The sequence below is a fragment of the Equus asinus genome, chromosome 2, assembly GCF_041296235.1.
Source record: "Equus asinus isolate D_3611 breed Donkey chromosome 2, EquAss-T2T_v2, whole genome shotgun sequence".
Classification (NCBI taxonomy): Eukaryota; Metazoa; Chordata; class Mammalia; order Perissodactyla; family Equidae; genus Equus; species Equus asinus.
The window spans coordinates 154338486-154361781 of NC_091791.1; the positions used below are offsets into that span (position 1 = coordinate 154338486).

Consider the following 23296-nt stretch of genomic DNA (forward strand, 5'->3'; position numbering starts at 1 on the left):
TTAAAAAGTTAAACACAAAATTACCATATGACTCAGCAGTTCCACTCCTAGGTATATATATACCCAAAAAAACTGAAAGCAGGTACTCAAACAAATATTGGTACATCTATGTTCACAGTAGCACTACACACAATAACAAAAAGGTGGAAACAACCCAAACGTCAATCAACAGATGAATGGATAAACAAAATGTGTATACACACGCGACAGAATATTATTCAGCCATTAAAAAAATGAAGTACTAATACATGCTCATGGATGAACTTCAAAAATATACTAAGTGAAATAAGCTAGTCACAAAAAACTACACATTCTATGATTCCATTTATATAAAATGTCCAGAAATAGGCAAATCTATAGAGACAGAAAGTAGATTAGTGGTGGCCTACGGCTGGAGGGCTTGGGAGGAAAGAGAGACACGACTCTCACTGAGTACAGGGTTTCTTTCTAGGGCGATGAAAATGTTCTGCAACAGTGTGGTGATAGATAACACAATTTTATGAATATCTAAAAACCATTCAATTGTACACTTTAAATGGGTAGATTCTATGGCGTGTAAAATATACCTCAATAAAGTTATCTTTAGAAGTTAACAACAGCTTATATTTACATAATGTTCTTATACGTATCATCTCGCTTAAAGCTTACAACATTCCCAAGGAGGAAGCTGAGGCAGGAAGAGGGTAAGTGACTAATTCAGATCACCTGGCCAGTGAGTGAACTGAGCCTAGACCTTCTTCTGTTTGAAAACGTCAGTGCTCTTTCCACACCTAAGCTACATTTCACGTTGCCTGCACTCATCTTAAAAAAAAAAAAGAAAAAAATTTAAAAAAGAGGCAGCCCTAGAATAGGTGAAGAATCTAACAACTGAAAATGACATCTCACTCCTGGTGCAGCCAGCTATAAATGGGATGCTAAAGGTGCTTACATAAAAAGATAGTTATTGTGGCCTAGTGGGTAAGTTCGCACACTCCACTGCAGCGGCCCAGGGTTTCGCTGGTTCGGATCCTGGGCGTGGACATGGCACCACTCATCAGGCCACAGTGAGGCGGCATCCCACATGCCACAACTAAAAGGACCCACAACTAAAATATACAACTATATAGAGTGGGGGGATTTTGGGAGGAAAAAAAAAATAAAGATGAAATGAAATCTATAAGACTTTCATTAAGTGAAAAAGATGGAGGAAATTTCTGAGTTACTATACTATACTGCCTTGCGGCTAACAAATGAGCTACAAAAAAAATCTCTATTTTCTGTGAAGGGCTCTGAACTTCTGTCTTAATTATCATCACTGTAAACATTCTTCTAGTGACTAAAAAAAGTCACTGAGTCAGTCAAATGACTCATTCATATAAGGTGAAAAACACAAAAACCAAGCTTGAGATAAACCAGCCGTGACTCGAGCTACTCTGTGATTTTATCACAGGGTTCTATTGACCTTATCTGAGGACCTCTTGTTATGCTCTCCACAGTTCAGAAATACAAATTTTCGCAGTCATCTCTACCACCTGGCAACTCTGACATAGTTTCTTAAGTGCAGTTTGTTCCAGTACAGGTAACCTTGGAAGCATTCACACTCAAAACAAATGTATTACTTGCTCCTGACTGAAAGCCAAACATTCTTGTCTAGGATAACTCACCACACTTAACACCGTCTCAGAAGGGACAAACAGGCTCCCAGATGAAATGGAACCAACTGCTGCCAGAGCAAATGCTTCTATTTTTCTTTCACGATGTTAGGGAGGTAGGGAAGGAGCCTAGTTTTGAGGACTATTTTATTTCCTGAGACAAAAGCCAAGTTTATTTTTACCTTGAAATTCTGTCAGAAAGTAAGGAAGAACTTTTGCCATTTAAATATGGCAAAAGTAATTCAGAATACTGAAGCAGCTTCTGAATATCAAAAAGCAATTTAACATTTGAGTTTTAAAAAAAATACAAAAAGGATAGTCAGATACCTAACTTGTAATAATGTAAATAATGATGAGAATTTCCAAATCTTGAATCCTGTGAAGACAGTGTTCCAAATGTGAATTGTAGAAAATTATTTTATCATTAAGGAACGAACCACCTTACCTTCTTTTCAAAACCTCCCTCTTCTCTATGCGGTTGAACAGTTCTTGCTCTCTCTCTTTCTCTGTCATCTGTTCCAGACGGGCCCTGTCTTCCTCATCTCCCATGAGGTCTTCTCCATAGCCATCATGGAACTCTTCATCTTCTGAGGAAGAGTCTGAATCTGAACTGGAGGAAGAGCTGTTGCTGTCAGAATCTGATACTTCACCTGCAACAAAGACCCAAACATAAGATTAAGCTATGCTACAGAAGACTGAGGCCATAGGTGAGCCGATAGTGTTGATAATCACTACCTCTTGGTTCTCCTAGGTAAAGTGGCACATGGCCATCTCAACTCCCTTGGGAACAGTCTTTGGTATGCCTTTGGCAAATGCAAACACAGGTTACGGAAGTTTAGGCTGAAATAAGTAACCAGCATGTTCTCTCTCTCTTTCTTTTTGCTGAGGAAGATTAGCCCTGAGCTAACCTCTGTGCCAATCCTCCTCCACTTTATATGTGGGTCGCCACCAGAGCAAGGCTGACGAGTGGTGTAGGTTCACTGAAGCAGAGTGTGCCAAACTTAACCACTACACCACAGGGCTGGCTCCTCCAGCATCATCATCATTTTTTTTTTGGGGGGGGGAAGATTAGCCCTGAGCTAACATCTGCTGCCAATCCTCCTCTTTTTGCTGAGGAAGACTGGCCCTGAGCTAACATCCGTGCCCGTCTTCTTCTACTTTATATGTGAGATGGCTGCCACAGCATGGCTTGACAAGCGGTGTGCAGGTCTGCACCCGGGATTCGAAGTGGCAAACCCCAGGCCGCTGAGGCAGAACATGCGAACTTTAACCACTACAGCACCAGGCCGGCCCCCAGCATCTTCTTTTTAATTCAACGTTTTTATTTTGAAAAAATTGCAGACCTAAAGAAAAAAGTTTATGAACAGTTTGACTCCTATACATCTTTTACTTAAGTTCACTCATTGTTAACACTGCCAACTTACTTTCTCTCTGTCTATATACATAAAACAACATACATTTTTGTTATTTATTTGCTGAACTGAGAGTAAGTTGCAGAGATTGTGCCCACTGAACCCTAAATACTTCTTGCAAAAGGGCAGTCTCTTAAATAACCAATTATACAATTATCAAACTCAGGAAATCTAACATTGAGGTAACACCATTATCTAACATACAGTTCATATTCAAATTTCACCAACTGTTCTAATACAGTCCTTTACAGCCACTTTTCAGCCAAAGGAGGACCCAATCTAAGATGGCACTGCATTTGGCTGTCGTGTCTCTCTAGTATCCTTTAATCTGTAATAGCCTTTCTTCATCCTTCATGACACTGAATTTTTAAAGTGTATAAGCCCAAAAATGACCTAATAGAATTTTGTGAGGTGATGATGAAAATACTTTCTCTCTGAACAGCAGCCACCAGATGTGGCTACTGAACAAATGAAACGTAGCTAGTACAACTAACTGAGAAGCTCAATTTTTGCTTTTAATTTTTAATTACTTCAAATTTAAATAGCTACAGTTAAATCTGGGTTGGTTGGGTTCAACAAGAGCTATTCAGGTTACGAATTTCTGGCAAGAATACTCCCTAAGTGATTGTGTCCTTCTCAAAGCATCACATCAGGAAGCACGTGACTGACTGTCCCATTACCAGTGATATTAATTTGGATTACCTGGTTAAGGTGGTGCCTCCCAGGTTTCTCCTTTGTAGTTAGTAAGTCTAGGGAGATGCTGTGAGACTGTGTAAACATCTTTTTCCCCAACAAACTCTCACCAAATGGTTTTAACACTCACTGATAATTCTTGAGTAAATCAATTATTACTATGATGGTTGGAAAATGGTGATTTTCTAACTATCATTTCTTCTACAATTATTAGTGGGCATTAAAAAATATCAGTGGTTTAATGAGCCAATAAACTGATTAGTGAATTCCTAACGAAACTAGATCTTGATAGGACAAAGGTGGCATGGAAAAAGGGAGTATATATTACAAACGAGTTTTAAGCTAAACTAGCAACTTCATAAACTGTGCTTGACTCAATCTGAGGTAACATTCACAGACATGTGCTTACAACCAGGTTAGGTCAATTCTATACAGGCCAGTTTGTATATAAACATAGGTTTTAAAAAGAAATGTAAAATTTACCATTTTAGTCCTGGAACAAGTTTACTTTCAAATTAGTATTAGCAAAAATTCTGGAATTGGTTTCAAAATGAGAACATTTTTTACTGAGCTTTGTATCTGGTTCAAGGATTTTCCTCCTCAATCAGACCACGTGCAGCCAAGAAAAAGGGAAGGCACTCGGTAAAATGAGCGGAGAGTCTCATGCAGGGACTCCTCATGGGTTTCAGGGGCTTCAGGGTTAGCCCTTTGGAACCACATGTATTTTTCTCGCTCATTCAGATTCTCGGAGGATCCCTGACCACTGAAAAGGTGACGGCCCACTGCAACAAAGGCACAGGCCGTGCTGTAACGCAGGCACCTCCCCCTCCATTTCCGACTCTGCACCTTCAACCTGCCAGGAGAGGGTGTCCACTCCCAGGGTCTGGGCTGCTTGGCTCACCTTCCTCAGGGGCTGAGCTCTCGGCTGAGCTGTCTTTGTCTGAACTGCCCGAGGAAGCAGTTTTGTTGGTCTGCTTCTTCAGAGTTCCTTTCTTCTCTGTTTTTCTGGCCTTTCCTTTCTTCTTATTTTTATTGTTCCCAAATGTCCACTACAAGGAAAAAAGAAAAAGAAAACTGAAATGGGGACTTCACTGGGAAAAGCTGGCAGATTCAAGAGTTAAGAGTCTCTGATGTTCATTGAAATGATTAGAGCAGTCTCTATGGCTTTGAACCCCAAACAAACACACTTTATATGGAGAAAGATATGGATTTTTGAACGCTTGGTTAAAACTTCACAACTTCTGGTTTGTAATTTCTTAGAGATAGTAGATAATTGATATAATAAACAAAATGTAATGTACTTTTTATCACAAGAGAAAAACAAAGATACAAACTTTATGGCAACTCAACTGAGTTAACTAAAACTCAGTACAGAGAACAGGCTTCTAACGTTTCCAGTGGCAGAGAGGGCAGTAAATGCTAGGGGTTGGTACGCCTGGGTTTCAGTACACAGAGGATGGTTTAGTTCTGGAGTGGATCCCAGGGAGGCAGGGAATAAAGCTTGTGTGCAGGAGAAAACTGCAGACAGCACAGGGAGAAAGGATAAGGGCCACTCTAGCATGGATAGTAGTACCGGTGCCAACTCCAAGGAGGCAGAAAGTAAAGTAGATCATTATATATGTGTGTGTGTATCTAATTTTTTAATCTGCATCCATTACATTACAACGTAACGTTTATTTTTTGCAGTAACACTGATTTATATTATATAAATTTTGAATGTACACCATTATATTTCGATTTCTGTGTAGATTACATCATGTTCACCACTCAAAGACGAATTGCCATCCATCACCACACACATGCGCCTAATCACCCCTTTCCCCTCTCCCTCCCCTCTTCTCCTCTGGTAACCACCAATCCAATCTCTTTCTCTAAATGTTTGTTTGTTGTTTTTATCTTCTATTTATGAGTGGGATCATTCGGTATTTGACTTTCTCCCTCTGACTTATTTTGCTTAGCATAATACTCTGAAGGACCATCCAAGTTGTCACAAATGGCCAGATTTCATCCTTTTTTTAAATGGATGAATAGTATCCCATTGTGTATATACACCACATCTTCTTTATCCATTCGTCCCTTGATGGGCACGGAGGTTGCTTCCAAGTTTTGACTATCGTGAATAATGCTGCAATGAACACAGGGGTGCATTATCTTTATGCATTCACGTTTTCATGTTCTTTGGATAAACACCCAGCAGTGGAATAGCTGGATCGTATGGTAGTTCTAGTCTTAATTTTTTGAGGACTCTCCATACTGTTTTCCATAGTGGCTGCACCAGTTTGCACTCCTACCAGCAGTGTATGAGAGTTCCCTTCTCTCCAGATCCTCTCCAACACTTATTTCCTGTCTTGCTAACTATAGCCATACTGATGGGCATAAGGTGATATCTCATTGTAGTTTTGATTTGCATTTCCCTGACAGCTAATGATGTTGAGCATCTTTTCATTTGCCTGTTGGCCATCTGTATATCTTCTTTGGAGAAATGTCTATTCAGATCTTTTGCCCATTTTTAAATTGAACTGTTAGTTTTTTTGTTGTGGAGACGTATGAATTCTTTATGTATTTTGAATATTAACCCCTTATCAAATATATGGTTTGCAAATTACTTCTCCCAACTGTTAGGCTCTCTTTTTGTTTTGTTGATGGTTTCCTTTGCTGTGCAGAAGCTTTTTAATTTGATGCAACATAACGTTTAAATTGGATCAAAAATAGGAGATCCCATACATCTAAACATAAGGAATCCAGCCATTTGCATTATCAAAGTAACAGGCAAGCAATACACAGTTAGTTAATCACCCCAGGGCCAAAAAAATCATCTTCATCAAGTACTTTAATTATAAGGCTAAAAGACCACACGATCGTTTTAAAACTTCACAAAAACTATTCAGTTACATTAAACCATACCTCCTTTGAAATTTTAACTTGTGAATTTAGGAGCACGATTTTAGGTGAAAAATACTTTACTTGGGAACTTTATTTTATGTACTATAAAGAATAATCTTCATCTTTCCAGCATCACAGATTGAATTATAAATCTGGTATTAACATAAAATTTCTACATCTAATTTTTAACAATAACACAAAGTCTTTGCTCCTTCTGTAATGTGATCATAAAATAACCTCCTACCTCCCAACAGCTAAAATCATAAGTAAATTAATTTTGGATTTTTTTGGGGGGTGGGTAGACAGGTAGTTCTGATGATGTTTCCATCTGAGAAATGTTCCATATGAGCTATTCTTAAGAACCACAGCCTGCTAGTTTACCTTGACAAAATATTGTGAAAGGGTGCCATTTTAACTTCTGATTTTTCGTTTTAATTTACTGTTATTATTTTAATTGCCACTATTTTTGTACTCGAGCTAGAAAGGGACAAGTGAAAATGAAACAATCACATGTTCTAGAATGATACATTAAGTGAATGAATAATGACTTCTCCGTATAAGCAAATTTACTTCTCAAAATTTAACATTTCAATATCTAGATTATTTAGAAAGAAATTCTAATGCTTCTCTTCTAAAGCCTAGCTGTCTACCATCTTAAATTTTAATCATCCAAGGAAGATAATTTTTAGGTCAGTTTGAAAGAATGCAAAAGAGGCTAAAGTGTTCAATTTCTTAGTTAACTGAGCTAAAATATATCAACTTCCTATGCTGACAATACAGATATTACTGGAGGCAAAATGTGTAAGACATCTTTTGCATTGGTTTTGATCACACACATAATACAAAGTCAATATTTATTGGTTGGTTATGAAAATGGGCATCACCCACCTCTTCCAAACAGGGTGTCTTGGCCTTTTGTACTACTCAATGGAAATACGAAGAGGCCCAGAGTGTGAAGGTTGAGCTACCAGGGTCACATGTGTGTTCGAGTGACCAGGTCTATTTTTGCCTACAGATTTGGGTTTCTCATGTGCAATAGAGCCAAACTCTGAACTCCCTACGGGAAAAAAAGTTTTTATGAGAGCCAAGAAGACCTAAATGTGAAGTCACACAGGTGAATCCAATTTGGGAGGTGCTAGGAAGCTGTCTGGCTTCCTTATCCTTCACCATCTATCTGCTTCACTCTGCCACTGCCTGAGCTTGGGAACTGTCACTCACTGGTAGTCTATGAAGTTTATCCTTTGGGGGAGAGGGAGGAGAGAGAAGAGTAAAATGGAAGAAAGTAAAATATTTTGATTTAAAAAAGCCTTTTCTGGTTAAACCTGAATGTGGGAAGGGAACTTCACTGTTTTTCCATCCAACAATTTTCAAAAGAAATAAGATGACAAAGCTGCCTCAGCTCCCATGAGGCTGACTCAAGAGTCTGTGATGCCAACAGCAAACAATCAAGCTTACTATATGTGACAGGGTTTTAGGGGAATTATAATAATGCAGGTAACTTTACTTCAAAAAAATAAAATTTCTTACGAATATAGCTTTCAGTACTGAGAAGCCAGATTAAGATACTTGTAAATTTACTTTCTAAAAAAGTGTCTTATTTTTGGCAAACCTTTAAAATCTAATTTTAAAAACACTATATGTTCATTATACGAAGCTTTGTAAAAATAGAAAAGTATTTTTAAAGCTAAAAAAAAAATCACCTATATTCCTACCACCCAAAGTTAAATAATCACTTGAAATTTGGGGGCCAGTCTCATTATTATTCCCATTTAATATAGAGAAAGCAGACTCAAATAGGTCCTGATAATCTCCCAAAGATTTTTTTTCTGGACAACACATCACATTTGTAATATTTTATGTTCACTCCTATAAACCAGAGCTTCCTGAATGTTCTTTGGGCTAAGCATATATTTTAAATTTTTGTCCAGTACCTCTTCTCCCAAGATCACAGAATCTAATAAACCATTAAGGAAATGGTCACGGCTTGCGGTGGCAAAATCGATATAGAAATATTTTAATCCAGTCATTAGCCCAGAGATTGCTCACCTATCCCTGCAAAAGCTTTATTCTGTTGACTCTGAGACAGAGGGAAAATGAACTCTTCTTTCATTGCCAGAGTGTGATAGTAAATGGAGTCTAAAGAGTAAAGAATGGGATTAAAGGATGCTCTTAGGCTTCCCCCATCCAGCAGAGAGTAGAGGAAATGCCCTGGCTTTTCTTAATTTGTTTTGGGAACTATGGCTCTACTGAAAGGCAAGCTCTATTGTAACTTTAAAACAGAAGGCAAGAACAAGAAGAGTGACTGCTGATCTGCATCTGAGTAGAGGCCAGAGCATCCCCCAATGAGAGCCGCTCAAAAACAACCTGGGAAAGGGAAAGGATCCCTCGTCAGTCAGGACTCTCCTACACACTGACATCCTGCTTTCTCAAGCAGTCTACCTGTATGCAGGCCCACACACAACACCAGGGAAGTATCATGTATACATGCAGTGAAGAAAACCGAAAACAGAGACTGGAAGGAAAATGTTTTCTTAACTAATAAATTAAGAGAGATTAGCAGTTTGACTCTCACTGATGTCACAGATACTCTAACGGACAGCAATTATCTAACGATACAAGGAGTGTTAGTCCTACACGACCCTGTGCCAGCCTGAGTGTGTGTGGGGTGTTATAAGTAGGTCCCCCTTACTCTGGGAAGGAGCTGACCTTCCTGGCACTCAGCTGAAAGACAGGAAGGAACGTCGGGTGGGAAGCGGTTGCTTTGGACTTGGGTAGCATTGAGATGCTGAGTATCTGAGCATCCTGGAGGCAGAAAAGCAAAGAAATTTCAAGATTTCAGAGAGGTTATCTCTAATGGACAAGGAAGATCATATTCTAGGTCTCAGGACTGAGGGCAGAACCATTGTAACCCAGTTACTCCGGAATGAATTTACAAGTGAAATGAAATATTTTGAGGTAAGAAGGGTTCAAGAACAACAGCTGGGCTAGTGATAAACTACACTGGGATTAGGGGTTAAAAGAACTGGAACACAGTCCAAGCCCTTAACCTGACACTGTGTCCTTATCTATGAGGTAGGAATACTACTACTGCCTTAACCGTCTATCAGGGTAGTGTGAAACTCAAAGGAGACAGAATAAAAGAACTTTAGAGGACATGAGAAAGCACAGAATTCTATGTAAATGCAGGGGACTATTTTATGATGGGAAAGGGAAATCACAAATTCTGTGAGCCTCTGTTTTCTTATCTAAAATAAGGGAATCCAGATGACGTCTATGACACTGGAGAGTTTTAAAGTTGTAGGATTCTATATGAACTGAGTGTTATATGAGGTCAAAGTAACCGTCAAAAGAGTTCTGTAGTTATTATTGTAGATCTTGACAGTCACCAGCAAAGTAGTGTGTGGGGAGCGCCTGGTTCCTGACTTAGGTGATTTTTTCCCTGAAGGCAGAAGAGGGTCAGCGAGTTGAAGAGTAATGCAATTTAACGTCAGCCTAAAGAACATGAATAGCTTGGCTTTCTTTTCCCTTCCACTAGGCAATTAATCAGACAAAATACAAAAGACACTACTGTATTTTATAATCAGGCAATCACATATATTTAACTGGAAAACAGAGAATCCCAACACTCAATCAGAAAAACTTATAGTCTGGTTATGAAGACAAAAACAAAAGTGAAACAGAAGTGATATAAAAAAGCATAAAATATAATCAGTACTGCATTTCACTGCATGGTAGGAAGTGTCAGAACTTGTAAACAAGTCTGAGCAAGTGGTCCATGAAAAGCAGTTTATTCTTCCAAATTCTTGTGATGAGATTTTAATGGTGTCTAGATAAATGAGGTGTTACCGTATGGTTATCTACATAGCCAAGAACCAAAAAAAAAGGCTTGTAAGCAATCCAAATAGCTGTTGCTAAATTCAAGTACTAAACAGAGTATTCCAACCTAAACTCTACGGGGTCCCCTGGTTTCCTGACCCCAGAGCAGATCAGACGCAGGAAGGTGGAAGCAGAGCAGATTACCAAGAGCCGAGAACAAGGGCCACTTCTTACCTACAGCAACGGAGGAGAAAGAAAAGGTGTAAAAAGCAGTACCACAGAGCTCGATTATTTTGGAAGTCATTACTTCATAGTACAAGAACTGTCATTCATAATCATGACTAAATCAGCAAGAAAAATAACTATATGTAATAATATCTATCAGAAATTTTTTCAAATATAGTGGTTTTATATTTTAAACTTTCAAGGGTTTAGCTTCAGTACAGGGATAATTCATCTACATGGAACATCTTGTTCCAGAGGTACTGTGTGTATGAAAACTTCCCTAAACCAGTGTGTACACACAGGAAAATAGCTTAGCAGTAAAGGCCTTTATCGCAAGCATGTGCTACTTATGTATTACTTGTATGGTAAAGCAATAACAAAATGATCTTGGATATTCAGGCCGACTTCCTGGAAAAGTTGTTCCTAAATGAATTTATAAGTAAAAGTTGTATGTTTTTCAAAATGTTCTATGAAAGACATTGGAGCCAGCAAGAGATAACAGAGTGGGAACAGGAGTGCAACTAGATCAAACTGGGAGAGCCCAAAAGATCAGATGAGATAAGAGAAAAAGAGAAGGAAGAAACTCCAGAAAGAAAGAATGTAGAAAAAAATGGAATGGGGCAAAAACAAGAAGAGACCAGAGTCTTTAAAGAGACCAGTGGGGGCATCAATGCAACTAGGAAGACTGACGAAAGTTCTGAGGAAGAAAAAATAGGAGTGACAAACGCTGAACTACAGGGCTCAGCCAAACGCTTTTATTTCTCAAAAAAGTTGAAAACACAACTATACATGAAGCTTTTTAAAATAATAATTTCTTGTTTAGGCAGAGGGTATTAGAACATAATTCAGCTGTTTCCTCACTTTGTCTAACATAGTTATACTCAATTTTGAACAATAAAAAAGGGTTTTCTTAGTATCCAATGTGATTTTTACTGGCAACAAGTAAAAATCTAGGCTTTCTCCTTATCTAGCCACAGCTATCTGTTTCTATATGACCCGCCATGTTCCTAAAAAGGACTCTGAATGACTAGATTTGAGATTCTGTTCCTTGTAACAAATAGACTTTTTTGTTTTGGCCATTTTTTTCCCACCTCATTTCATGAGTAGGTGGCTGCTACCTCTCCTCCTCTTAACCTTGTTATTTTTCCTCCCTGCCACTCCTGTTTGTACCCTTGTGGTACTACTCCTATCAAATGCTTTCAGGGACAGGCAGTGACAGCCCCAAAGTGCCACATCACAGCATTATGACCTACCACTCATGTGTGCTTTTCAATTTCTTAGGCTGGTCAATGTAAACCTTACAGAAAGAGCCCGGGTTTGGGACCGGCCCGGTGGTGAAGTGGTTAAGTTCGCACGTTCTGTTTCTCGGCGGCCCAGGGTTCGCTGGCCCGGGGTTCGCCGGTTCAGATCCCGGGTGCGGACATGGCACCGCTTGGCAAAAGCCATGCTGTGGTAGGCGTCCCACGTATAAAGTAGAGGAAGATGGGCATGGATGTTAGCTCAGGGCCAGCCTTCCTCAGAAAAAGAGCAGGATTGGCAGTAGTTAGCTCAGGGCTAATCTTCCTCAAAAAAAAAAAAAAACAAAACAAAAAGAAAGAGTCCAGGTTCCTACCTTTACATGTGCCCCAAGATATCACTGAGAATAATTCATTCACCAAAAATAACACACAAGTGTATTCTCTTTCATTAAACTTAGGTTTCTTTCCCTGCAAAGATACTATACATGAAACATCTACTATTCTCATTAAACCTTATACTTAATGACCAATACAGCCACTTTTTCTGGATAGGAAACTTTCTTAACTTCTCTCTATTCCCACCTTGCTCCCTGATCAATTAGCTAGATATCTTCTTGCTCTAAAATCAGTACATGCCTCTCCTTATAACAAACCAGTCATTAACCTTCTAACTCAGTTGTTCTTGCCCAGTTTTCTGTCCTGGCAAATCTGAGGGGACCAACATACTTCTTCTACCTGTATTCATTGCTCACTAATGACAATAAACAATAAACGAGGTGGGAGGGGGCAAGGGTTGGGAGGTGTATTTGAAAAAACTCCAGTGTAGCTTCTGGCGCAAGTAGGCTCCCCATCTGACTGAGAATTGACAATTTAACAACCGAATTTCTAAAAGGCTAGTTTGTAGGTAATAAGGATATGAAAGCCATAGCAGAAGTTAGAAGACATAGCAAATTACTTCAGGATGTCATTCTTACCTACAGAGATGTACGAATACTCATTATCAGACAAGAAAAAAAGCAAGTGCCTCTGTCTCAAACTTTATATTCTAAAGATCTCTCAGAAGTCTCCGACCTACTCTAAAATATCTCTACGGCAGCCATAAATCTGAGTGCACAGTAACATCACTGAGTTTTCTAGTGGCTGGTCGGATTTTTAAAAAAGATTTTCTTAATCTTTTTGAACAATTTGCTTAACTGTCCAAAATAATGAAATATCTGCCCTAAGTTTGAGGTGCTCTGTGCTAACTAGCCTGGGCCAAAGAGTGATAAAGCAGGCCTAAGAACAGGCACCTTTCAGGACGGCTGTGATATTGAGGCTGCTCTTCCCAGCAAGGGGCTGGGGGTAAGGAGGCTGGAGTAGAGCTGCAAGAAGCTTGTGGGCCTGGGGGCTGAGACCTGGAGACAGTAGCAGGAGCTAACAACCTTGCAGGGGAAATTACTCAAAGCCTCATTCCCCACTGGGCAGGATGCAGCCTGCCCGTCAGCTTTTTCTCCAGTAAGTGCATAAGTAACGGGTAGTATCCTAAGGTGAGGACTTCTAGATTTGGTTAAGTAGCTGCAACTGACAAAGGGAACTCTAAGCTGTAAAGATTTTCGCAGATGCTGGATTTACTCCAGCGTAAGTTTTGGGTTCTTCTAATGCTGTGGAGGTGACACACACTCTGGCCTCCTGGTAGAAGCAGCTAAAAATGATGAAGGGAATCCCTACAGTTACTGCACGCTTAGGACTCTTATTTAACGACAGGAATACAGAGAACAAAATACTTCAAGGGATAGTTGTTGCCTGTATCTTAAGGAATTGCAAACACCATAAACACGTTACAGGGTATTCAGACACAACATGGATTCAAACTTACTAGATTGTGGGGGGAAAAAAACCACAGCTGCTGACTTCTGAAACACGAAACAAAAGTAGTTGATGTAGGAATAGTGGGAAAGGAAATTGTTTAAGATTTTCCTGTATTGTCTATGCGTTTAAAAAAAGAAAATGGAAAAACCAAACAAATGAGCAAATTCATCCAAAGAGTCTACCACTTTTCTAACAGATTGGGTTATCTTATCAATCTGAGAAGAATTAAGATTCCTCCAATAAAAATAAATGAAACAAAAGAATAAAACTTACTCATTCACCACCTCTTGCTGTGGAAAGCAATTTTAATTCTATTAAATTATTTAAGATTAGGAGAACATCACTACAGTCAATCAGAATGCAATCACTCCTAATTTGCATCTGCAGGGCATTGGTAAATACTGCTCTAGCTGTTAATTAAATTTCATTATAATAAAAAACACTTTTTACTTTAGTGGAATTTTAAAACAAAATAAGTACATTGTTAAAAATATTTTCCTAGACTGCAGGGTAAGAGATTAAACAGAAAGGTGATATCCAGTGTCTCCAGGAAATTACTAAGAGAAAAAAAAGTATTTTAACTCCAATGAGGAACACGTGGGAGTGCTTGGCAGCCCTTTCCCCTTGTCTCTCTCTCCCAGTAGGGTTCTGATTTAGGGCCTTTATTGGTGGTGGGCAGTTTGGGAAAGTCACTTTGGATTAAACAATGAACAGTGGATTTTCCTCCCTAAAAGTTAATGCCATCACTCCAAGGGATGCTGATTCAATCTCCCCAAAGAAAGCTTCTCGTCCTGCTAAAGATTTCCCAATGAAAATATGGCATTCTTGATAGAATTTCTTTTCTAACATGAAAGTAGGATTAAGAAGAGGAGAAAAAGATAAATAAAAGAGATGATGACCAACAAATTGCGCCCCTTCACCTACAACAGGGGTGAAAACTGGAGACTAAAGAATGGCTATGAATGTCCTGCAGAGACACCCACTAGGTAACTAGCAGTACAAGGAATATGACAACCTGAGCGTTTTTCTTAAACAATTTTCTTTCCTCAAGAAGTTCCCACAGATCTTAAGCTGTAGGTCTCAGTTTAAGAAAAAGAGGCCATCAGGAGTCACCAACTCAGGGATCCCTAAATACCCCGACGGTCCCAGGGGCTTAGCCCCTCCACACCCACCTCATCATCACTGTCGGACGTCTCAGAGTCTGAGGAGGCTGCAGGCTGACTCACAGGAGGCTCCTTCTCCTCAGAGTCACTGCGCTTTCGCTTTGCCAGGGACAGGAGCTCCTGTTAGGGCAGAAGTAGTCACGTGAGTTTTATTTAACAGAGAAGAAATATCCAAGAATCATAATAGGCCCACCCTCCCTAGATCTCTTCTACTTCTTTGTGCTTTCAATTGAAGGACATCATCATGAGAACTTTTATCACATGAACAGATCGACTACCAGTATTCCTAAGTGCTAAAGAAATGTTTTCAAAACCGGTTCCCTTCTGTCTTAATGAGAAATGTATATCTGAAATGGAAAAGTGACTAGAAAACTGAACTGGAGCCTACTTCCAAATTGTCACCATTTCCTCTATAAGCTACAGAAGTACTGATTCTCAGGAACTGATATGATAAGAGCCATGACTACAAAAGGAATTTGCTCACTTCTGACTAGTATAGTTAACTAATACTCTGAGCATCCTCTTACTGTAACTCACGGTAAAACTGACATTTGTGGGGCTGTTCCGAATAAGCTGACAAACTACAAGTTTCTGAGGTCATTTTTTTATTTTGCATGCTTCAACCAAAAAAAAAAAAAAGTATATTTCCAGTGGTTAATCCAGGGTCTGACAACCACCAGTAAATGTGCTGGCCACTACATGAGAATCCTAATTTGACAACCCCAGTATTCCCATTCCCCACCTCTGTCTTGTCCTGGTGATTTAAGAGAGATCACAGGGAGAGGGATGTGCCACTTAGTGAGTCATGGCCACAACCAGGGTTTGCTCTCTCATGTGGTTCCCTCTCCTGTTACTTCTCCCCAACTCAGTCCAGTTAATCAAAAATGCAACAAAAGGTCACTTACCCTGGTTCTTGCTCTCTGCTAATATCAATACCAGTTCACAATTATATTGTACTTACTAGATACCAAATATTTTTCAAAGCATCTACCATTTAACCTTCACAACAACCTTAAGGTAAGTATCATTATCATCTCCATGTAAAGACAAACTAAGGAGCAGGAGAGGTTAAGTAACTTACTCAAGGTAACACAGCTAGTACATGTCAGAGCCAGGATTCAAACCAAGGCAGAGAGAATCCTAGCTCCTAATTCAGTCACAGTTTACTGTCTAAAAGGTTTTCCCTTCTGCCAAAAAAAGAGAAAAATACAACTAATAAATACTAGTAGTATTATTCCTTGATGATAATGGTGCTATACAACTATAGGTCAAGTGCCAAGATAGATTTTAAAATAATAGACTGCTACAAAGTATCTGTTTTCTTCTTCCAGTCTCTTTCTATTTTAGGAGTATACCCTCCTTGGCCAGATTGAGAAAATGACCTTCTCAGATTAACAGCTGACGTTCTCCTCTACATAAGCAGTCATGAAACGTTACTCTTCTCCTTTCATTAGAGAGCGCTAGCATACCAACTTCCTGAAAAGGCTGAAGATTATAAGAACACTCTACTTTCTCATACAAAAATGGTAACTCCTATTAACCAAACGCAAATTACAGCAATATTTGTGTGTCTACAGTCTTTCTGAAACTTGGGGTGTAATTTACATACAGTACATTTTATCCTTTCTCCTGTTCAGTTCTGTGATTCTGACAAATACGTACATAGTTTAACCACTCCCACAATCAAGATAGGGGACAGTTCCACCATCCCCCCAACTGTTGCTGTAATTTGCATTTAGTCAATAGGAGTTGCCATTTGGGTATGAAAAAGTAGTGTTCTTATGATTTTTAGCCTTTTCAGGAAGTTGATGCTCCTCATTTCCCTCCCCTAACCTCTGGCAAGCACAGACCTGTTTTCTGCCCCTACAGATCTGCCTACTGTAGAACATCATATAAATGGAATCATACAGTATGTAGCCTTCTGAGTCTGGCTTCTTAGCACAATGAATCTGACATTCATCCACGTTGCGGCACGTGTCAGTAGTTTGTTCCTTTTTATTGTTAAGTAGTATTTCATTGTATGGCTGTACCACACTTTGCTTATCCATTTACCAGTTGAAAAACATTTGGGTTGTTTCCATTTGGGGAAAATTATATGTTCATGTACAGGTTTTTGTGTAAACCTAAGTTTTTATCTCACTTGGGTAAATAGCGAGGAGTGGGATTGCTGGGTTATATGGTATTTGTGTATGACTTTTACTATTATCTTTTTCCCCACATTACCTTAATGCAAACCTAAAAAATTCAGGAAGACTTCTGGTAAGTAATCTCTTTCCTGATCTTCCGAGGTTCACAAAAAGAGGTTCCATTCTATACTAAAAACCTAACAAATGGCTCTTCTTCCTCAACAAACAATTGCATCTGATTGGCACAGTTCCTCCTCTTCTATGACATTTAATACCATGCTAACAATAGTATGGAGACAGCAAAGACCTTCTTAACAGTTTAACTGAAAGATACCCTTTCTACAAGTTTAGAAGTGAACAGGAGGTTACTGGGAGAACTCATGGCAAGGCTGCTCTTTATAGTTAAGTCCATTTATTCTATTGAGGGCTCATAAGTATAACTGAATAGACCAACGTGCCATGGAAAGGCCTTTCCAACACTGCACACATGAAGAGATTGTCAGATCTGCTACCCGCAGGGGTTGATTTATCCAACACCTGTACTCAAAAAAGCCAATCTAAAACTGACTCATGCACAGGGGGTGGGTCCATCCACAGCTCTCTTCTGCCAGCCTACTTCACTGTGCCACACTGGTTGAGACAATGTTTCTGTGTATCCAGTGGTTCTCTCTCACCATCATCCCTGTATTTCATCTCATCCAGTGAAAACCTTCCCTTACTTATCCCAGCATTCCTCTAGGAGAATGGCAGTGGGGGTACCAGCATGGATACCAAATTTAAGCTGAACTAAAGATCTGCTTAGAGTAATGCCAATGCCCAACATACTACAGGAATGGCTGTGCAGGGCGCCACATCTGGTTTCTAGAGCAGTTTCCTTAAACTAGACTGCCAAAACTGAGACCCTAAAATAAAGCGAGTCTAATTGTACTACGTAATGTTAATTAAAATAGTATTATTCTGATTAAGATTAGAACTTTAATCCATCAATATGTGAAGACTCATAACCCTGAGGATTAATCCCCCTAACCCGTCATTCACGAATAGTGTATTTTTTGTGATGTCATGTCAGGATCAACCTGTAATAAAGCAACTTAGCTCCCTCTTAACTTACTTAAAGGAAATTAAATGCCATCTCTTTAGTCAGATTTCCCATGATCACATGAAAGTGGGATACATATTCTGCACCCCAGAAAAGGAGAATAAAAGCCTATATGGATAAACCACAGAGGTTTTTATAGCTAATTAGCATGCTGAGCTCTTTTTCAGTTATTCATTCCAAAAATATAGCTAATGGAAGAAATTACTACCAGCTAGGGTGACCAAACATCCCTGTTTGCTGAGGATTATCCTGGTTTTAGCACCGAAAGTCCTGAATTCTGGACTGAATTCTCAGTTCCAGGCAGACCGAGACAGATGGTCACCCTTCTAGCAGCACCTATTATGTACTAAGCCCTTGGTAATAGCACGAAGAAAAGATACACAGTCCTTGACCTCACAGAATTTAAAATCAAGGGAGGAAGACAGACAACAAACAAGTAAAGAAACAATTATATCTAACGATACGTGCTAAGAGGGAAGTGAATCAAATGAATGAGAACCTATCTGCAATAGGGTGATCAGGGGCCACCCCTCTGAGGCAATGGCACTTACACTGAGACTAGAAACCCCGGAGGGTAGAAAGAGGGGTGCAGTTTTCTGGACAGAGGTCTCCAGACGGAACAGCAGTGGCCCTGAAGCTGCCAACAGCTCAACATAGTCAAAGAACTGAAAGAGAACCAGTGTGACTGGAGCTTAGCAGGCAAGGGGGAGAACGGAATGAGGTAGGTTAGAAGTAAAAAGAAACCAGCTCATTCCGAGGTTTATACGGCAGGATCAGCAGCATGGATTTTATCTGAAGGCAGTGGGGAGCCATCAACTGGTATCAAGCAGGGGAGGAACCATCCCTTGAGGGTTTTAAAAGAGCACTCTGACTGACAGAGGAACAGACTAGAAGGGCCAGGGTAGAAGTGTAGACAGGAGTCAGAAGGAATCCACAGTGGCGTCACCACCGTGGATGGAAGCCTGGACAAGTTTGGGAGCCACAGGGACAAAGGGAAGTGGGAGGATTTGAGAGATGCTGAGGAGAGAGTAGTAATTCACAGAGGTTTAAATTTGAGATGTTGATTCCTATTCTTTCTTTAATGTCAAACCCATTGGTGGAGAAGCATGATTCCACTAGCGGACACTGGGTAAGGAACAGAGTCAGGGAGGTATTTCTATTTTGTTGGAACTATTTCAACAAGCATGTACTATTTCTATAATTAAAAAAAAAGAAAACAAATCAAAACAATGAACACACACACAAAAACCCTTCTTAAGTAATAATTCCAAAGTGGCAGCATAACAATCCTTCACATTTAACATGATTGGCACTAAATGTAGTAACTTTCTCTTCAAATTTCCAGTAAAGTAATTATAATTGTAGATAAAATACTGAATTACATAAATGCCCACAATGCCATAGAATTGACAAAATAAAATCAGTTTTCAACCCATTCAAAATAAAAGGTACTAAAAGTTAAAAAAAAAATATTCTACTGTTGTTACTTGCTTTTACTTAGCTCTCTCTCTAATGTACTCTCTAAGTAACGCACATTTCTACCCAGTAAAGAAGGGATATCAGTACTACAGCAGAAGGGCTGGAGCAAGAACCCCTAATTGAGCGTCTTTAACTCTAAGTAATCCCACTGTAACCAGCAAAGTTAGAAAACTTTCCACTGTGGATATGCCAAGTAGTATTTGCTTATTCAACAAAGATGTATTAAGTGCCTACTCTGTGCCAGACAGGCATTATTCTCAACTACCTACTTGATGTCCCACTTGGCCATCTCATGGACAACTTTAAACTCTACACATTCAAGACTGAACTCATGCTCTTCACCTCTAAACCTGATCTTCCTCCAAGGTTCCTCATCTCATGCCAGAACCTCCACTTCCTCACCCCAATATCTAATCAGTCATTAAGTCCTCTCAGTTTCATATCCTAAAATGTCCAATTGAATCTTTCTGTCATCTCTATAACTACCATATCAGTCGAGTCCACATGCAGTCAACAGATACTGATGAGGTGCCTGCAGCAGGCCCAGCACTGTTCTAGGCACAGGGATACCACGGGGAACGAACAGCCTTGGCCTCCTGGAGCTTCCATTCTAGCTGAACTTATGCTCTCCACCACCTCTCACCTGGGTTCCTCTATCTGCCACCTAACTGGAGTCTCTTCTCCAGATTACTCTCCCCACAGCAGCCTGGGCAAGCTTTTTAAAAGACAAATCTGAACACCTCTTTCATTCTAAAATCCTTTAATGGTTTCTCATTACGCTCAGAATAAAGTCCAAGGTCCTTAACACTGCCAACACGGCCTTGCCAGTGGCTTTAAAACTTTTTCTTTCTAACCCCAGCCCATATAAATTATAAATTATACCTCATGAGCCAGCATCCACACACATGCATATACGTGAAACATAAGTTTCATGAAACTTCTCTTTACTAGGTCTGACACACTTGATGTTTTCTATTCGATTCAATTCTGTTTTCATTTTTAAGGTTGGTTGTGATCCACTAAACTGGCTTTTCCATCCTCAAAGGATACAGGGACTACTCTGCAGCTTCATCTGTACGACTCTCTCCAACTAGGTATATCCCAGCCACTCTGTGCTTCTTTCAGTTGCATGGGGTGCTCGGTCCTTCCTGCCTCAATGCTTTTGTACTTGCTGATCCCTCAACCATGAACACTCAACACGTCCCTGTCCTCTTCAGTCTCCTAATCTCCTTTTCCCTAACACATATTCCAGGTCTTGGGTTAAATGTCACTCCAGTCAGGCTAGTATAAGGTCCCTGATCATACTCTCACAGTATCCTTGCTCTTCCTTCACAGCCTCTAGCGCAGTTGTAAGGAAATGACTCTCTGAGCAATGCCTGCCCCTCCCTCCCTCCCTCTCCCTGCTTTTCCCTCTCTCTCTCCCTCCTCTAAGCTGCTTGAAGGTGGCAACTGCTTCCATTTTGTTCACCCAATAGACCTAGTGCCCCGCACTGTCTAACACATTTGCTGAAAGATAAACCATCTCTGCCCTCGGGGACCTTATATAGTCTAGGAAGGGAGCATAAGTACACCAACAGAACCTGTGTGTCAAAAGATGGGTTTTGAATTTTTCCTAAGTCTCTCTGTTAATGCTCCCATGAGACTCAATCTTCTGGGCACTGTGTCTAAAGACAAGTCGAGTGAAATTAGCAAATCAAGCTAGATGCAACATTATGACACAAATTAAGAACTTCACAAGTTAACACTGACACTTCACACGAATTCATCCTATATTTCAAACTCTGCTCTAATGTAAAGACGACGATGAGAAGCACAATTTTTAAATTTCCCAAGTTTTATGGAGAAGGTTTATGAAAGGATACTTTATAACAATGCTATTTTTTACATATAATGTCTAAAAATAATTCCTAGAAAATACTTAGGGGGCCTATTCTTTCAAAGACAAATTTAATTATTGTTATTTCAAGCAGAATGAACAGAGAAAAACAGGACATGACAACATAATCCACCATTTTAAAGAAAAAAGGAAATTATGAAATAAAGCATCTCAGTATGCACGCAATTTTTTTTTCCTGAGAAAGGCAAAGTAAAGTTTTTATAAATACTGAGTTGTATTGATCTGAATAGAGAACTCTGATTCCTTGATTATCTTGGGTGTTTTTCATTTCACAGGACCCATTGCTCAAATATTATTCCATAAAGAGTGACACACATTATCTCCAGGGAGGTGCATGACAGGCTAAAAAGCCTAAATTCTGTTGTCTTTTTCCGAGAGATGCCAAAGGCAAGTATCTTCATGATTTGCAATTTTAAAATGCTGAAGAAAGGGTGTGGCAACATAAAAAAGTAAGGTCACTATCAGGTCCCATGTTAAAAGAAATCCTTCGAATTCTCAAAGTCTGAGTTTTAAAAACCTTTGAAAGTTAAAACAAATTTTAAACTCTGATTCGGTTATTACATACCTCTTCCCCTCAAGAAAGGAAAAAAAGAAATAGGCCTCAGTGCAAAGCATCCCAACAATTCACACAGCTTCAGAGATTTAGAAGAACCAGCAGCTTTGCCGCCTTAAACATCTCTGATAAGTTCCTTCGGTTACACATGCACACACTATGGCCAAGAGAGGAAGCTACTTCTCTCCCAAACCACTTAGAGTGTCTTACTAAAAAGATTAACTTGCATACAGACACTGGTCTCAATCATTAACATAAGCAAGTGCCTCTGCTGTACCTGGTGAAAACGCAGAGTGGAGGGCTCTATCCCCTGAGGACTGATTCAGTAGGCCTGGGATGGGAGCCGCTGCAAAGTACATTTTAAATAAGCACCCAGGCAACTTCTGACACAGGTGGTCCTCCTCCCACCACCAGGAAAAACCCATGTAGAAGGCTCACCTGCCTCACTTTCAGTAAGGACTAAGTCGGAGACGTTTCTGACATAATGGCTTAGACTCCCATCTGGAAAACCCAAGGACAAAGGACCTCCTTACTAACTGTGTTCCACTCTCACATTAGACACTGAGAGATTTGTCATGGTTTGTTCTTTTCCACAAAGACCATATACTAGACAGCAAATACGATGTTATACCCACAATGAAGACCCAGAACTAGATGGAGCGGCAGCCCAAGGCATATTGGTCAGAAAAGGCCCAGAATTCATTAATTTTGTTCTGAAGATTCATAAAGACCCCCAAATATGGCTGACTTTGAACTTCTCCTAAAGGTCTCTAGTGAAAATTTCTAGTGAGCAGTGATCTCTTTCTGTGATCATTCCTCTGAGAGCCTGGCACAGTGCAAACTGATAGAACAGAGCAATAGACAGGCACTGGTGCCTCTGTTAGGATGTGCAGGGAAAGGGAATTTTGAACTGGTTCCCATCTGATAAAAGAATGCCAATGAGTGGTTGAAGAGGAGGAAGCTGAAATTGCTGTTAAAATGTATTAGGTATTACTTACAAATTTCATGCTAATTTCTTTTTACAAAAAAGATAGAGTTGGGTTTAAAGTTACAATCCCTTCCAGTTCTCTTCTTTGGAAAAACTCGTTGTGGATGAGGTAAAATCTCTCTACCACAAACAGAAGCTCTCAACTCACTTCATTTGTTAGAATTCTGTGGAAAACCACTAAGGACAGAAGAAGTTGCAACTTAGTTCATTTATCATCAGAACAGATGGCTTGAGAGTGCTTTACC

At 39.7% G+C, this 23296-nt stretch overlaps 1 protein-coding gene across 1 annotated transcript in view; it reads right to left on the reverse strand.

Annotated features, from left to right (window-relative positions):
* RTF1 (RTF1 homolog, Paf1/RNA polymerase II complex component) overlaps positions 1-23296 on the reverse strand; it is a 42269-nt gene that overhangs the window by 16833 nt on the left and 2140 nt on the right. Inside the window, exons 2-4 of the mRNA XM_014857349.3 lie at positions 14919-15029; positions 4638-4785; positions 2077-2281 (exon numbers count right to left, since the gene is read on the reverse strand). Coding sequence (XP_014712835.1) covers positions 2077-2281; positions 4638-4785; positions 14919-15029 — 464 coding nt within the window. The remainder of the gene's footprint in view (positions 1-2076; positions 2282-4637; positions 4786-14918; positions 15030-23296) is intronic.